Source organism: Oncorhynchus keta, chromosome 28 (genome assembly GCF_023373465.1).
Source record: "Oncorhynchus keta strain PuntledgeMale-10-30-2019 chromosome 28, Oket_V2, whole genome shotgun sequence".
NCBI classification, from domain to species: domain Eukaryota; kingdom Metazoa; phylum Chordata; class Actinopteri; order Salmoniformes; family Salmonidae; genus Oncorhynchus; species Oncorhynchus keta.
The window spans coordinates 15,071,438-15,090,252 of record NC_068448.1 but is presented as its reverse complement, the minus strand read 5'-3'; the positions used below and the strand labels follow the sequence as shown (position 1 = coordinate 15,090,252).

At 44.1% G+C, this 18,815-nt stretch overlaps 1 protein-coding gene across 2 annotated transcripts in view; it reads left to right on the top strand.

Annotated features, from left to right (window-relative positions):
- LOC118360521 (low-density lipoprotein receptor-related protein 1-like) overlaps nt 1–18,815 on the top strand; it is a 260,259-nt gene that overhangs the window by 92,496 nt on the left and 148,948 nt on the right. For both annotated transcript variants that reach the window (XM_052484956.1, XM_052484955.1), the window contains exons 3-7: nt 4,002–4,136; nt 13,641–13,760; nt 13,917–14,045; nt 15,175–15,281; nt 17,063–17,216. In XM_052484956.1, coding sequence (XP_052340916.1) covers nt 4,002–4,136; nt 13,641–13,760; nt 13,917–14,045; nt 15,175–15,281; nt 17,063–17,216 — 645 coding nt within the window. The remainder of the gene's footprint in view (nt 1–4,001; nt 4,137–13,640; nt 13,761–13,916; nt 14,046–15,174; nt 15,282–17,062; nt 17,217–18,815) is intronic.

Sequence of the window (18,815 nt, the reverse complement as noted above, 5' to 3'; positions counted from 1 at the left end):
CGGAATTCTTACTGGTTGGTAGGTGATCAAATACTTATGTCATGCAATAAAATGCAAATGAATTACTTAAAAATCATACAATGTGATTTTCTGGATTTTTGTTTTAGATTCCGTCTCTCACAGTTGAAGTGTACCTATGATAAAAATGACGGACCTCTACATGCTTTGTAAGTAGGAAAACCTGCAAAATCGGCAGTGTATCAAATACTTGTTCTCCCCACTGTACATGGCTGAGACTCATTCAAGCTAGTCGTCTTGACTACTTTTTTATGTAGTTCTCGCGGGCACCAAAAGTTAAAAAAGTGTTGATAGGGATCAGAATTAGGTCTTACCATCAAATAATTGGCATATACATTACTCTTGGAAATGTAATCAAAGCCTATTGGATGACAACTTGTTTTTAAGCAGGACATAATCATTTATAACTGACTTTTTCTGACGTAATAAAGGTACTGCAGATACCCTTATTATATGGGACACTTTTAAATGTGCCCCTAGAGGCCATGTAATTCAATACTCATCTTTAAAACAAAAGCAATTTAAGTCAAAAGGAGTCATATAAAGAATGGAAATAGAGGGACTAGCAGTAGAAATAGATGGCAATAAAAACAGTACGTTAGAGTCACTGAATATGTTAGAGGAAAATCAAAAAGAAATGGTGGATCTTATTCAAGAAAGATCCAGTGTAATGTATTATAAAAAATAAAGCGAACTGGATGGAATATGGGGAAAATGCACCAAATATTTTTTGAATATTCAACATAGAAATGCTACAAAAATGTATTTACTAAAACTTGTTACAAATGACAGAGTCACCCATGATTCACCAAACTATATTTTGAAAGAGGAAGCAAAGTACTTTAAGCATTTGTTTTCATTTCAGTCTCCTCCATCTCCACTTATCCAAGTTAATTGTAAGAATTTTTAAAATCATGTAAGAAGAACAGCTGTACAGAAAGACTCATGTGAAGGACAAATTACAGAGGAGGAACTGCTTGATGCAATTAAAGCCTTTAATATGGAGAAACTTCAGGGCTGGATGACATACTAGTGGAAGTATACCAAACCTTTATTGATATACTCAGAGGACCATTATTAGCATGTTTTAACCACTCCTATGTAAATGGTAGATTAGCAGATACTCAACAAGATGTTCTGGTGTCATTATTACTGAAACATGACCCAAATGGTAAATATAAAGATCCAGTCCATAAAAAATGGAAGCCCCTTACACTTCAGTCTTGTGATGCAAAAATTCTAGCAAAATGCAGAGCGCATAGAATTAAAAATGTATTGTCAGATATTATTCTTCCTATTCAGACATGTTTTTTACATGGACGATACATTGGAGATAATATAAGACAAGAACTGGAAACAATAGAACTCAACAGAAAATCTGGGAACCCAGGCCTGGTATTCATAGCTGACTTGAAAAGTATTTTGATAAAGTTCGACTGGAATGTATATACAAGTGCCTGGAATATTTAAATCATGGAGAATCTCTTTTACAGTGGGTTAAAGTTATGTATAGTAACCCCAGGTGTAAAAGAGTAAATAATGGCTACTTCTCAGAAAGTATTAAACTGTCAAGAGAAGTAAAGCAAAGTTGTCCACTATCGCCATATCTATTTATTATGACCATTTATTATGGCCACAGATCCAACAGTAACAACCTAGAAATCCAGGGCTTAAAAACAAAGGTGTCATTGTACACTGATGATGAATGTTTTCTCTGGATTACAATCAAATTTTGATAAGTGTACTATATTGGATCACAAACATTTTTTACTGTTACATTATCGTGTAGTTTAACCAATATAATTATCTGAAGGTGAAGTGGACATACTCCATATTCATATCCCGAAAGAAAGAAATGTTTTCATAGAATGTTGGCAAAAATAGATAAGATCTTGCTATGGAAAGGAAAATAACTGTCTATTTGGGGAAAAAATCACCCTGATTAACTCTTTACTCATATCCTAGTTTACCTATTTGCTCATGGCCTTGCAAAAAATATGACATTTTATTTGGAATGGCAAACCAAGCAACAATTAAACTGACCTATTTATATAATGAATATGAATTTGGAGGGCAGAAATGATTAAATATTAAAGAATTATACCTCTCACTAAAGGCTTCAGTCATACAAAAATTATACTTAAATCCGAACTGGTTTTCTAGCAGATTAGTAAGAATGTCTCAACCCAAGTTCAAGAATGGCCTTTTTCCCTTTATTCCCGTTTACAACCTTTCAATCTATTTGAAAATTAAATGATCTCCCAAATATCGCTATTTGTCAAACAAGCCAAAGAAAGTTGGTTGCAATTTCAGTTTAATCCATCAGAAAAGACACTACAAATATTACAAAAAATATCATGGTTAAACTCGAATATACTAATGACAAAAAAAAAATGAAAATAATTTAAAACGGTATAATCTTTGTAAATGATATCGTAAATAGGACTGGTGGAGATATGTAACACATGCAGCTAACACAGAGGGAAATGTCTGCTCTACCCAAAATTACAACCAACTAATTGCAGAATTACCACAAAAAAAATGGAAGTGGAAGGAGGAGAAAGTAATGAACTTGTCTGTCGGCTCTGCATTAAAGACCATAATTGGCTAAATAAAATTTGCATAAATAAAAAGTATACCGGTGTCATTTAAGGACCAAAAATGTACAGCCGTGCCATATAGATTGCAAGATAGTTGGGAAGAGATTTTTGACGTACCGATTCCATGGCACATGATTTATGAACTGATACACTAAACAACGCTGGATTCAAAATTAGTTTTTCTATTTAAATTACTATACAAAATTCTTGCAACCAGTAGAATGATATATATATATATGGGGGATACTGTCAGGCATATGTGTATAGGTGGCAGGGAAGTCAGGCGCAGGAGAGTCAAACGGAGTGTAAAATGGAGTCTTTTAATAATGTCCTAGTAACATGCTCCATAACACTAAACAGGAAAAGAACATAAACAAAATATGGGTACGAAGACCCGACGCGCACCTATACAACAAACACTACACTGACAATAAACAATCTCTGACAAAGACATGAGGGGAAACAGAGGGTTAAATACACAACAGGTAATGAATGGGATTGAAAACAGGTGTGTGGGAAGACAAGACAAAACCAATGGAAAATTAAAAAAGGATCAATGATGGCTAGAAGACCGGTGACGTCGAACGCCGAGCACCGCCCGAACAAGGAGAGGCAACGACTTCGGTAGATACACAACAGGTAATGAATGGGATTGAAAACTAAGGAAGACAAAGACAAAACCAATGGAAAATGAAAAATAAAGCAAGACGGGATCAATGATGGCTAGAAGTCGTGACAGATACAACTATCCCAGCTCTGCAGATTTTGTTGCGAAGAGACAGAATCATTAGATCATTTGTTTTGTTACTGTCCACATGTAGCTTGTTTTTGGTCGCAGGTTCAGGAATGGCTGAAGAATTGCAACATTTACCTGGGGCTAAGTCTGTAAATAGCACTGCTGTGTAATTTAAAAAGTCCTAATCAATCAATAACATAATAACACTCTTAGCAAAAATGTTTATCTTTAATTTACAATATGTACAATGTAAGAGAATAGAAAGTATCAGAACTTTTGTGAAACATCCCCGCACAGTTGAAAAATGTATGGCAAATAGAAATCAAAACTGGATGGTGTTCAGAGATAGATGGGCGGGGTTAAGTGGAGCTGAAAGATGGAACTATAGACAAACAAAATATAACTGTTGTGTTGTTGTCCATCAGTTTACTCCAATTAGGGGAGGGATGGTCGGTTTAGGGAAAAATAATAAAGGGAAATATATTTACAAAAAAATATAAGGGGGATTGGAAATGATGCAGACAATTACAATGATGGAAACCACAATCTATCTGCAATATTAAAGCAACCAATTTTTTTTTTACAATGGTTACTAGTTTCTGTGGTATCATTTGATCTCTGACTGTAATGTGTGTATTGTGTTGCAGGTCCACACAGAGTGTCCCTGTGTCCGGCCAATGAGTTTGAGTGTCTGGGGACAGACATGTGTATCCACATGAGCAGACTGTGTGATGGGAGCCCTGACTGCACTGATGGCTGGGATGAGGGGCCACACTGTAGAGGTAACACACACAAAGATATATATACACACACACACACAGTAAATCAGCAAGTCCCCTTTGTAGCTATAGAATCTGTACAGGCACAGCTCGGGCAACTGTTTTCTTGGGTCCTTCCTATTTCTTAGTTCCTACAGAACACTGGGCCAGCTAATCCTGCTACAGCCAGCCAGTGACTCGGCTCCTCTTTTGTCTGGTTCCACAATGAGACACCATGGACTCAATAGCTGTTGAAATGACACCCTATTCTCTATGTAGTGCAGTGCTTTCGGCCAGGAAATCGGACATAGTTATATCAGACACAGCCAATATGTCCCCTCTGTGTGGCTCTGTTCTTTGTCTTGTTCCACTATGGGAAGCTATAGACTCAGTATGTCTTCCTCTCTGTGACTCAAATTAATATTAGGGATTGGATTTGATGATGAGATTCTCCTCCTATCCGGCCGGCATGGCTGTCTGGGTAAATGCTCTGCTCTGCCTGCCAGAGACGTGGAAGGGGCCTCTGAGCCTCACATTCTCTAGGGCCTGATTGATAAATGAATGACTTTTTCTTGGAGAGGAGAGAGAAGAGGAGCCATTGTGATAATGGAGGCCATCTCATTAGAGCAGTTGATGGAGGAAGACAATGTTTATTGGACAGAGAAGAGATTACAGTTTGGGTGGAACTGTGGAGACAAAGGGAGAGAGCATGTATAGAACAGAACCAGGCTAACTGGATGTTTCTCTCATGACAAAAGGCAATGTTGTGTTTATACAGGATTCATACAGCTGATATTGAGTGTGTGCTGTACTGATATTAGTCCAGCTCATATTTGATGTTTTGGTGTATGTTAAATTGGGACATGTTTGTTGGTTTGGGTGCATTCCCCTACAAAAAAATATTGATGCCAAATAACCTTTTGAGTTCTCCTTTATGAAACAAAAGTTCTACAACAGAACAGGGCCTGGAAAAATACCAGTACACATTAGAACTGCCAAGTGCACAAACAGTCCTCTGTCATATACATACTTAGAAAGATATGGTCTATCTTTCTTTTTCAAATATTATTTTTAAGTTCACTTGTTTCATGTGTGTATCATTTTGTTTATGAAGGTCATATTAAGTAATGGTGTGAAAGGATAAGAGTGAAAGTGATTGTTGTTGTCTGAAGTGTCAGATTCCGTTACTGCAATCTGTGGAACTTCCCTGTCCTGCGCAATGTTCCTCCGATGATGTCATATAGGCATGACACGTACCACCTGTCCCCGGTGAGCACACTGGTCCAGCTTTCACTATGGCTGGAGCAAACAAACACACACACACACAGACACAGCAGTGGCAGTGTGTTTGCCGGCACTTTCTACTGTCACAGTGTTTGTGTGTGAGCCCCCTGTTTTACGGAAAGCTCACCATTTCACAAGCATCCCAATGTTTGCTTGAACTAACTGGTGGGTTGTGCAGGCCAAGCGTTCTCTGGCCTGGTGCTTATGTCTCAAAGCACACTTTGTCATCCGCTTTGTCCAAGTAATTATCCACAAGTTGCTGACGAGGGGAGTGAGGCAGGCAAGGTAGGAGGCAGGCAGGCAGGGTTGTATTTTATCGCAGTACAATACATGTTAACATGTTGGAGCTAGGTGTGGGAGGTGAGGAGTGGAATGGTTATATTATAGTGTGTGATAGCCAGGTTGGTGCCACTGGGCTGGTCATATCTCTGCAGATGTAGCACTTTACAAATGGAAGATTTGGGCACTGATAACTGCCTAAATTGGAAAGCAGTGGCTGTGCAGTAGCATGCTATACATGACGTCAGACCTCTGGCTCCGAGCTTCACAGCTCTGTATGGGTTTTGAGCACCACACGGGACCAGTAGTTGCCCCATCCCTCCCGTTAATTTTGCAAATTTTGGATTTTTTTTGTCAACTGACTGAGAGAAATGCTGTATGTGTATATACCCCACATTTTCCAGGAGTATTCTTATCGTGTTACTGAATGTAGAGTATCCGGGGGGGTTTCAGATTTCGTTATCAACAAATGTGGCAAAGTACAGTAAATGTAAAATGCACATAAAATCAACAGTGTAATGTTTGGATTCAGTCTACTGTCAGGTGAACTGTTGTGTCCTCAACTTTGGTCTGATGATTTCCCCCAAATCTCCAAACTGTTCCCTTTCAAATGCTACCATGCTTATGCATATGCTTTTTATATTTCTTCTGAAATAAGCATTTCAATTTGGCCCTATCAATATAGGCCATCTTCCTACGAGGGTAAAGCTGATGTAGACTGTGTGTGCCGGGTGTGGTGTATCCTTCCCACTATCTATGCTGCTAATATTTATTGTGCTTATTACCGTCCTAATATTCCTAATGATTTGTACACTCAGTGTAGTATTGTTATTTGCCACTGAAAAATAGCTAGGAATGTCTCAACCCAGGACCTGGACATTGATAAAAGGAGAGGTAGACATGGCAGCTTCCTCACTGGTAAGTAACAAATGCCCAGTGACTGACTGGATCCTAGTTAGTCTGATAGTGTCGTCGCTATCGTTCACTTGGCCAGCCAGTCAGCCAGTCAGTCAGTCCTAGTCAGCCAGTCAGCCAGTCAGTCAGTCCTAGTCAGCCAGTCAGCCAGTCAGTCAGTCCTAGTCAGCCAGTCATCCAGTCAGCCAGTCATCCAGTCAGTCAATCCTAGTCAGCCAGTCATCCAGTCAGCCAGTCAGTCAGTCCTAGTCATCCAGTCAGCCAGTCAGCCAGTCATCCAGTCAGTCAGTCCTAGTCAGCCAGTCAGCCAGTCATCCAATCAGTCAATCCTAGTCAGCCAGTCATCCAGTCAGTCAGTCCTAGTCAGCCAGTCAGCCAGTCATCCAGTCAGTCAGTCCTAGTCAGCCAGTCAGCCAGTCAGCCAGTCCTAGTCAGCCAGTCATCCAGTCAGTCAGTCCTAGTCAGCCAGTCAGTATTCAGTATATACTGTAGATTGAGGTAACTAGGAATAATCTGTTGTTGGGAAAGACTGAGAAGTCATGAAGGTTGTGAAGTCGTATGGAGGGGATACTGAGTTTTTAAACCTTGTCCTGTCCCTGTTTGTCCTTATCATCCCTTTCACCCCCATTCTAACCTAGTGGTTAGAATGTTGGACCGGTAACCGGAAGGTTGCAAGTTCAAACCCCCGAGCTGACAAGGTACAAATCTGTCGTTCTGCCCCTGAACAGGCAGTTAACCCACTGTTCCCAGGCCGTCATTGAAAATAAGAATTTGTTCTTAACTGACTTGCCTGGTTAAATAAAGGTAAAATAAAAGATTAAAAAATACCCCACCAAGTTCACCCAACCTAAATATTGATCAGAGAGGCCCTGGGACTGTCCTGTCTGTCCTGTCTGTCTGTCTGTCTGTCTGTGAAGGAAAACAACAAACTTGTATACTTTTCCTCCTCTTTGCCTCCTTATCTGCTCTTGGATGGACTCCAAGAACACTCAGTATCACTCACCGCATTTGTGTTTGTGTGTGTGTGTGTGACATGCTTGTTGAACACTCAAGGCAGCAGTGTGACATGTGTTTTCTCAGGTAATTAACCCTGGTTAAATGGCTGAATGAACACTACTGTTGAGAACAGTTGACTGGTGAATTTTTTTCCCCTGTTGGTGCTTTGACTTTGTAACACTCCATGGCCTGTGACAAAATATGTATATTGGCTGCAGTTTACTGCAAATCGAAGTAATATAAGTCATTATATTTCAATGGTATTCTGCTCTCATCTCTCTGTGGCACTGTGGGGCACAACAAACATGAGATTCCATTCTGCAGTAATTATAATTCTATGGACACAACCACAGAATAGAATGGCATCTGAAGTCAAAATGTGTCCTTATGCATATTCCCTTTCTGACTCATTTCCTTGAGTGTGTTGTGCTTTGAAACCCACAGTCATAAAACTAGGTTTAGATTAGAGACAGGCTGAAATTGAAATTGGTTTTCTTCGGGCAATATCCACTTATTGCTGTGCTGATTGTGATTGTTGAAACTAGAGGCCCAGGGCTAGAGAAAGGTGAGGTGTTGGCCTGATGTAGGCTTGGAGTGGCAGCACCCTGGCTAGCGTTGGCACTGTGTGTCTCTATGTGTGTCTCAGTGAATGGGTTTTATACAGGGCACACACACAGTGGGTTTCTTCCTCTCAGCGAGACCCCACAAAAGGCCATTGTGGCCCGAGTGCCACAGGCTTTACATAATGAGGACCCTTCAGTGGTCCAACCTCCTCTGCGCTCTCCTCTAGTCACCCTCAACGGTCGGCACGTAATGGTCTCCTTTCAGCATGGCTGGACAGGGCTGTGGATTGTGGTGTGGACATCCCTTCACTCTGACTGATAATATTCCACTCCCTGTGTGATACTGTAGTGCCCTCCCATTATGATGTACTATTAAATGAGGTTGCACAGTCTGCTTTGGTTCAGTATGTTTAGTTATCTAGGAAATGGGACTTCACTGGACATGCCAGTAGGATTCCATGCTCTGCAAGCTTTGTGATGATGCTCAGACGGAGAGTTCATCTCACTTCCTTGTGTTGTGTCTGTGTGGTTATGTGTTTCTTGGCAGCACTTTGTTGGTGTGCTGCAGTCCTCTCTCAGACAGAAAGAAAGACAGACAACAGGCTGTATGGCCACTTCTCTCATATCTGCCTTTTGATCTAGTAGGTAGGAAACTGTTAGCAGGCAGCATGCTGAAGACTGCAGCGTGGGGAGACTGCAGTGTGGGGAGACTGCAGCGTGGGGAGACTGCAACACATGTTGTTGCCCTGTTATATATTAGCCTCTACTGTATGAGCGATTAGTCTGATATTACAGTGGGTAGAAGCCTCTAACTTTCTCTAGTCTACATGATCCTTGCCTCAACTGTGCTAAAGTCTGTTACCACACTGTGTCCTGGTCTAGATATGGTGGGAGTCGGTGTTTATAAACAGTCATTCCAAAAGTGCATGCCAAGGGCCCTAATCACTTTCATATGCAGAGCGAGGAGCTAGTAGGATGTCCCTCACTCCCGGCCAAAGGACATTGTGTCAGTGGAGGCCATCGATGGGAAGATAGCTCATGGATTAAGATAAGCATTTTCACAGCTGATCTGCAGACAGGCTATTAGTGTGTTGACTGGAGGAAGGAAGCTAATGCTTATGTTACAGGCTTTGTTTTTTTCGCCTTGATTTTGTTTTCTATTTGGAGGTTGGTTCTCTTTGGTTCAGTACTATCCCGTATCCTTGGGACGTCCATACCCTAAACCCTAACCTTTACCCTTACCATTTTACATTTCAACTTCAATGGGGTATGGATGTCCCAAGGATCCCAGATAGCACAGACTATTCTGTATGGATTGGTATCATCCTCGTTGTTCAGGATGTGTTGCACCTGTTGTAGTCGTTAGTCAGAAGGTGTTTCACCAATGATGTACAGTATATAACCTGGAAGCTTATAAGAAGCCCGGCTATGCCCTCCGACAAACCATCAAACAGGCAAAGCGTCAACAGGACTAAGATCGAATCGTACAACACTGGCTCTGACGCTCATCGGATGTGGCTGTCAGGACCCGGTTACGAACCCGGGTCTCCGGAGTGAGAAACAGTCACTTAACCAACTGAGCCACGAATAGTCGGCAGAACCCAGAAGATGAGGCAGACACAGCAGATGAGATGGTGTATTTAATGAAGTAAAAAGTGAAGTTCTTCAGGAAAACATGTAACTCCACAACCTCAAAAGGAATCCTACAAGAACAAAGGTAATCCTCCAAGACAAAAAAGGTAAATCCACAAGGTGGAAGGTAAAGCACAAAAAGCCTCAAAAGATACTCAAAAAACAAACAAACAAGAACAAAAAAAACAGAATTCCACAAGAGAGTCCACCGGGATCAACAAGAGTTCTCAGAGTACTAGGGCTGGGTGCTAACATACAAACACAGAGCAAAGAACAGAGGAAAACAAAGGGTTTAAATACAATCAGGGGAAACGAGGCACAGGTGCAAATAATAATGGGGATCAAGGGAAAACAAAAGGTCAAAAGGCACAATGGGGGCATCTAGTGACCAAAAACCGGAACAACCCTGGCCAAATCCTGACAGTGGCAAGGCTTGCAAACTATTACAGACTACAAAGGGAAGCACAGTCGCGAGCTGGCCAGTGACACGAGCCTACCAGACGAGCTAAATAACTTCTATGCTCGCTTCGAGGCAAGTAACACTGAAACATGCATGAGAGCATCAGCTGTTCCGGACGACTGTGTGATCACGCTCTCCGCAGCCGATGTTTGTAAGACAGGTCGACATTCACAAGGCCACAGGGCCAGACGGATTACCAGGACATGTACTCTGAGCATGTGCTGACCAACTGGCAAGTGTCTTCACTGACATTTTCAACCTCTCCCTGTATGAGTCTGTAATCCCAACATGTGTCAAGCAGACCACCATAATCCCTGTGCCCAAGAACACTAAGGTAATCTGCTCGTAGCATTCACGTATGTAGCCATGAAATGCTTTGAAAGGTTGGTCATGGCTCACATCAACACCATTATCCCAGAAACCCTAGACCCACTCCAATTTGCATACCACACCAACAGATCCACAGATGAGGCAATCTCTATTGTACTCTACACTGCCCTTTCACACCTGCACAAATGGAACAGCTATGTGAGAATGCTATTAATTGACGACAGCTCAGCATTTAACACCATAGTGCCCTCAAAGCTCATCACTAAGCTATGGACTCTGGGACTAAATACCTCCCTCTGCAACTGGATCCTGGACTTCCTGACGGGCCGACCCCAGGTGGTAAGGGTAGGTAACAACACATCCGCCACGCTGATCCTCAACACGGTGGCCCCTCAGGGGTGCGTGCTCAGTCCCCTCCTTTACTCCCTGTTCACTCATGACTGCACAGCCAGGCACAACTCCAACACCATCATTAAGTTTGCAGATGACACAACAGTGGTAGGCCTGATCACCGACAACGATGAGACAGCCTATAGGGAGGAGGTCAGAGACCTGACCATGTGGTACAAGGACAACAACCTCTCCCTCATCGTGATCAAGACAAAGGAGATTATTCTCATCGACGGGGCTTAAGTAGAGCAGGTTGAGAGCTTCAAGTTCCTTGTGTTCCACATCACCAACAAACTAACATGGTCCAAGCACACCAAGACAGTCATGATGAAGGCACGACAAAACCTATTCCCTCTCAGGAGACTGAAAAGATTTGGCATGGGTCCTCAGATCCTCAAAAGGTTGCATGACTCCCTGGCATGGCAACTACAGAGGGTAGTGCGTACGGCCCAGTACATCACCGGGGCCAAGCTTCCTGCCATCCAGGACCTTAATACCAGATGGTGTCAGAGAAAGACCCTAAAAATTGTCAAAGACTCCAGCCACCCTAGTCATAGACTGTTCTCTCTGCTATTGCACAGCAAGCGGTACCGGAGCGCCAAATCTAGGTCCAAGAGGCTTCTAAACAGCTTCTACCCCCAAGCCATAAGACTCCTGAACAGCTAATCACATGGCTACCCAGACTATTTGCATTGCCCTCCCCCTCTTCTACACTGCTGCTACTCTCTGTTTTTATCAATGCATAGTCACTTTATCCCTACCTACATGTACATATTACCACAATTACCTTGACTAACCTGTACCCTGCAACATTGACTCTGTACCGGTACCCCCTGTATTTAGCCTCGTTATTGTTATGTTATTGTTATGTTATTACTGCTACTCTTTAATTATTTGTTATTCTTAACTCTTACTTTTAATTCTTTTTTTGGGGGGGGATTCTTAAAACTGCATTGTTGGTTAAGGGCTTGTAAGTAAGCATTTCACTGTAAGGTCTACTAAACCTGTTGTATTCAGTGCATGTGACAAATAACATTTAATTTGATTTGATATAAACCCTTGATTGCTGATGCTATGTATTGGCCATTGAGAGGCTTAGAAGCCACCGTTCGGCCATATTGGTACTCCCCAGTAGAAGCAGTCGTCCATAGGAATGAATGGAATTGTACTGTATCTCAACTAAATGTTTCAAGGACATTTGTTTTGTTGTATTGTTTTGTTGTAGTGGAGATAGTAACATTAGTAATCTCTAAAATGTTTTTTTGTAAAATTATATATAGATTTTTTAATGTTGTTTTTATTAGAGCTTGACCGAATATGATTTTTCAACACCGATACCGATTATTGGAGGACCAAAAAAAGCCGATACCGATTAATCGGACAATTTTTTAACATTTATTTGTAATAATGACAATGACAACAATTCTGAATGAACACTTATTTTAACTTAATATAATACATCAAGAAAATCAATTTAGCCTTAAATAAATAATGAAACATGTTCAATTTGGTTTAAATAATGCAAAAACAAAGTGTTGGAGAAGAAAGTAAAAGTGCAATATGTGCCATGTAAGAAAGCTAACGTTTAAGTTCCTTGCTCAGAAGATGAGAACATATGAAAGCTGGTGGTTCCTTTTAACATGAGTCTTCAATATTCCCAGGTAAGAAGTTTTAGGTTGTAGTTATTATAGGAATTATAGGACTATTTCTCTCTATACCATTTGTATTTCATATACCTTTGACTATTGGATGTTCTTATTGGCACTTTAGTATTGGCAGTGTAACAGTATAGCTTCCGTCCCTCTCCTCGATCCTACCTGAGCTCGAACCAGGAACACATCGACAACAGCTACTCTCAAAGCAGCATTACCCATGCAGAGCAATGGGAACAACTAAGTGTCAGAGCGAGTGACATTTGAAATGCTATTAGCGCGCACCCCGCTAACTAGCTAGCCATTTCACATCGGTTACACCAGCCTCATCTCTGGAGTTGATAGGCTTGAAGTCATAAACAGCGCAATGCTTGACACACAGCGAAGAACTGCTGGCAAAACGCACGAAAGTGCTGTTTGAATGAATGTTTACGCGCCTGCTTCTGCCTACCACGGCACAGTCAGATACTTAGATACTTGTATGCTTGTACACGATATCTAGTAATATCATCAACCATGTGTAGTTAACTAGTGATTATGATTGATTGTTTTTTACAAGATAAGTTTAATGCTAGCTAGCAACTTACCTTGGCTTACTGCATTTGCGTAACAGGCAGTCAGTCTCCTTGTGGAGTGCAACGAGAGAGAGGCAGGTCATTATTGCGTTGGACACGTGAACTGTAAGTTTGCAAGATTGGATCCCCCGAGCTGACATGGTGAAAATCTGTCGTTCTGCCCCTGAACGAGGCAGTTAACCCACCGTTCCTAGGCCATCATTGAAAATAAGAATGTGTTCTTAAATGACTTGCCTAGTTAAATAAAGGTATAAAAAAAATAAAAAAAATAAAAAATAGGCAAATCGGCACCCAAAAATACAGATTTCCGATTGTTATGAAAACTTGAAATCGGCCCTAATTAATCGGCCATTCCAATTAATCGGTCGACCTCTAGTGTGAACCATGGCATTTGCTGCCAACCAGGTTTCATTCCATGTGTTTCATGTGATTGTGATCTCACTCTGTGGTAGAGCTTGGACCAGACTGTGCCACCCATGGCTGCGAGGGCAACTGCTCAGTAACACACCAAGGGCCCAAGTGTTACTGCAAAATTGGCTATGAAGTCAGCCAGGATGGAAAGGCATGCAAAGGTATGACTCCTGAGTCCTGGACATGTACATGAAGTTACAGTAAACATATGACAACAGTCCCATGTCTGACCAGTGACTGACTGACTGACTGACTGACTGACTGACTGACTGACTGATGAACTGACTATACTGACATTGCCCTGCCTGAATCCTCAGATTTCAACGAGTGCAGTGTGTACGGGACATGCAGTCAGACATGCTCCAACAACGAGGGCTCCTACACCTGCAGCTGTGTGGAGGGCTACCTACTGCAGCCAGACAACCGCTCCTGCAAGGCCAAGAACGGTGAGACACACACACACACACACACACACACAGAGAGAAACAAACAAACAAACATCAACATACTGTACAGACATGTAGTCTACACTTGTCATAGACTACAGCTCGACCAAGTAATAACTGTGTTTCAGTTGATTTGTTTTGTTTTGGTCCTGTCATGCTGTGTTATTATTGGAGGAATGAAATTTGTACGGCGTGACACTCTCTAATGCTGTTACAATTGAATTTACAAGGAACAACAATGTCAGAGCGATGTGACCTTTCTTCCCCTCTCCTTTCATCCCTCTCCTCTCACAATCATCCCTCTCCTTTCATCCCTCTCCTCTCACAATCATCCCTCTCCTTTTATCCCTCTCCTCTCACAATCATCCCTCTCCTTTTATCCCTCTCCTCTCACCATCATCCCACTCCTTTCATCCCTCTCCTCTCACCATCATCCCTCTCCTTTAATCCCTCTCCTCTCCTCTCACCATCTTCCCTCTCGACCTCTCCTTCTTTCTCTTCCCTTTTTCCCTCTCTCCCTCCCTTTCTCCCTCCCTTCCTCTCCTCTCTCTCTCTCTCTCTCTCTCTCTCTCTCTCTCTCTCTCTCTCCTCTCTCTCTCTCTCTCCTCCCTCCCTCCCTCCCTTTCTCCCCTCCCTTCTCTCTCTCTCTCTCTCTCTCTCTCTCTCTCTCTCTCTCTCTCTCTCTCTCTCTCTCTCTCTCCTCTCTCTCTCTCTCTCTCTCTCGCCTCCCTCCCTTTCTCCCTCCCTTTCTCTCTCTCTCTCTCTCTCTCTCTCTCCCTCTCTCTCTCTCGCCTCCCTCCCTCCCTCCCTTTCTCCCCTCCCCCTCTCTCTCTCTCTCTCTCTCTCTCTCTCTCTCTCTCTCTCTCTCTCTCTCTCTCTCTCTCTCTCTCTCTCTCTCTCTCTCTCTCTCTCTCGCCTCCCTCCTTTCTCCCTCCCTTTCTCCTCCTCCCTCTCTCTCTCTCTCACCTCCCTCCCTCCCTTTCTCCCCTCCCTTTCTCTCTCTCGCCTCCCTCCCCCCCCTTTCTCCCCTCCCTTTCTCTCTCTCTCTCTCTCTCTCTCTCTCTCTCTCGCTTCCCTCTCTTTCTCCCCTCCCTTCCTATCTCTCTTCTTCCTCTCCTCCCTCTTTCAGATCCTGTGGAACAGCTGCCGGTGCTGCTGATCGCTAACCTCAATGACATCCGCTGTACGTCTCTGAGTGGCATGCCCACCCGCCTCCCGGCCATCAGCACGAAGAAGGTTAGAGCTCTTTTGGATTTCCTTATTATCCTCACTGGACTCTAACCACACACTCACACGTACTACACTGACACACACACACACACACACACACACACACACACACACACACACACACACACACACACACACACACACACACACACACACACACACACACACACACACACACACACACACACACACACAGGGACACACAGGGACACACACACACGCATATTGACGCCACACACAGTGATGCACATTCCTTCACACTCTTCACATACACTGCTGCTACTCTCTGTTTATTATCTATGCATAGTCACTTTATCCCTACCTACATGTACATATTACCTCAATTACCTTGACTAACCTGTACCCTGCAACATTGACTCGTACCGGTACCCCCTGTATTTAGCCTCGTTATGTTATTGCGTTACTATTTTCCCTTTAGTTTATTCAGCACATTTCTTTTTCTTTTTCAATGCTCTGCATTGTTGGTTAAGGGCTTGTAAGTCAGCATTTCACTGTAATTCCACATGTGATAAATACAATTGGATTTGATTTGAACAAAATGTCATCTAACTATCCACTCACCATATGCCGAGCTATCCCTATCCCTATCCCCATCCCCATACCTATCCCCATCCCTATCCCCATCCCTATCCCTATCCCCATCCCTATCCCCATCCCTATCCCTATCCCTATCCCTATCCCTATCCCCATCCCTATCCCCATCCTTATCCCCATCCCTATCCCTATCCCTATCCCTATCCCCATCCCTATCCCTATCCCCATCCCCATCCCCATACCTATCCCTATCCCTATCCCCATCCCCATACCTAGCCCCGTCCCTATCCCCATCCCTATCCCCATACCTATCCCCATCCCTATCCCTATCCCATCCCTATTCCCATCCCCATCCCTATCCCCATCCCCATCCCTATCCCCATCCCCATCCCTATCCCCATCCCTATCCCTATCCCCATCCCTATCCCCATCCCCATACCTATCCCTATCCCCATCCCTATCCCCATCCCTATCCCCATCCCTATCCCTATCCCTATCCCCATACCTATCCCCATCCCTATCCCCATCCCTATCCCCATCCCCATCCCTATCCCTATCCCCATCCCCATCCCCATCCCCATCCCTATCCCCATCCCTATCCCTATCCCTATCCCCATCCCTATCCCCATCCCTATCCCTATCCCCATATCCCTATCCCCATCCCTATCCCCATCCCCATCCCTATCCCCATCCCTATCCCTATCCCTATCCCTATCCCCATCCCTATCCCCATCCCTATCCCTATCCCTATCCCCATACCTATCCCCATCCCTATCCCTATCCCTATCCCCATACCTATCCCCATCCCTATCCCCATCCCTATCCCTATCCCTATCCCTATCCCTATCCCTATCCCTATCCCCATCCCTATCCCCATCCCCATCCCCATCCCTATCCCTATCCCCATCCCCATCCCCATCCCCATCCCTATCCCCATCCCCATCCCCATCCCCATCCCTATCCCTATCCCTATCCCCATCCCCATCCCCATCCCCATCCCTATCCCTATCCCCATCCCCATCCCCATCCCTATCCCTATCCCTATCCCTATCCCTAACCTTAACCCCTACACCTGTACCACGTGGGAAATAAGAGTTTTATAATGCTGATTATGTCTTATCCTCTGGGATTTGTACTTTTTAACTGTAAATTGAAACTGTTGTGAAGCATTTTGGGGTCTTTGAAAAGCGCTATATAAAACCCAAGCTATTATTATTATTGTTGAAAAACAGACCACTGCCATGGACTTCAACTACGCCCAGGAGACGGTGTGTTGGATCGACGTGGGCGACTCGTCCGCCAACACCCACCTGAAGTGTGCCTCCATCCCTGAGCTGAAGACTGTCAACGACATCAGGATAATTAACATCTCACTCAGCCTGCACCGTGAGTGGAGAACACACACACACACAGCTTTCACTGTGACCGTGAGTAGAGAACACACGCACAGTCTTCAATGTGAGTAGAGAACACACACACACACACAGCTTTCACTGTGACCGTGAGTAGAGAACACACGCACAGTCTTCAATGTGAGTAGAGAACACACACACACACACACACACACAGCTTTCACTGTGACCGTGAGTAGAGAACACACGCACAGTCTTCAATGTGAGTAGAGAACACACACACACACATCCACTGTTTGTCTACTGTTGTATTTCAGCTATTGCCTGTGTCTTCTGTCTGTGTTGGCCATTTGTCTTACATTGTTTGTTTTTTAATCCCCCGTCCCCACAGAAGGCCTTTTTCCTCTTGCCAGGCCCTCATTGTAAATAAGAATTTGTTCTAAATTGTCTAGCCTGGTAAAATAAGAGCGGGGCGGCCTTTTATTTTGAATCTCTGTAGACCAGGGGAATGGGGACACATCACAGGCCCAGATGTCTCTGCCCTAGCCGGGTCTCCCACATGTCTGTGCTATCGTTCCATTGGTGTGACAATGACCATAGGAAGACAGCACAAACAGATCTGGGAGCAGGCTATCTCTGTGCCACTGTGGAATAGCCCTGTAGCAGCATGGTTTAACATTGTTCAGTCATCCAACCTGGGGTTTGTCTTTGGAAGTGGCCAAACCTACCATGGGACTCACGAAAAATGTCATTTTAAGTCACAGAACCCTGGGACAGGCTATCATTAAGCAATAAGGCCATAGTGGGTGTGGGATATGGCCAATATCCCACAGCTAAGGGCTGCTCTTAGGCATGACAGGGTGGGATGGGATAGGCCACCTACAGGGGGGTGGGATAGGACAGGCTGCTATAGGTGGTTGGGATGGGACAGGCTACCTACAGGAGGGTAGGATGGGACAGGCGAACTATAGGTGGTTGGGATGGGACAGGCTAACTACAGGAGGGTAGGATGGGACAGGCTAACTATAGGTGGTTGGGATGGGACAGGCTAGCTATATGTGGTTGGGATGGGACAGGCTGGCTACAAGTGGGTGGGATGGGATATGCTACCTACAGGGGGGTGGGATGGGACAGGCTGACTACAAGGTGGTATGGGACAGGCTAACTACAGGGGGGTGGGATGGGACAGGCTGACGACAAGGTGGTATGGGACAGGCTAACTATAGGTGGTTGGGATGGGACAGGCTAACTACAGGGGGGTGGGATGGGACAGGCTAACTACAGGGGGGTGGGATGGGACAGGCTGACTACAAGGTGGTATGGGACAGGCTAACTACAAGTGGGTGGGATGGGACAGGCTACTCTATAGGTGGTTGGGATGGGACAGGCAAACTACAAGGGGGGTGGGATGGGACAGGCAAACTACAGGGGGGTGGGATGGGACAGGCTAGCTACAACGGGGGTGGGATGGGACAGGCAAACTACAGGGGGGTGGGATGGGACAGGCTACCTACAAGTGGGTGGGATGGGACAGGCTACTCTATAGGTGGTTGGGATGGGACAGGCAAACTACAAGGGGAGTGGGATGGGACAGTCAAACTACAGGGGGTGGGATGGGACAGGCTGCCTACAA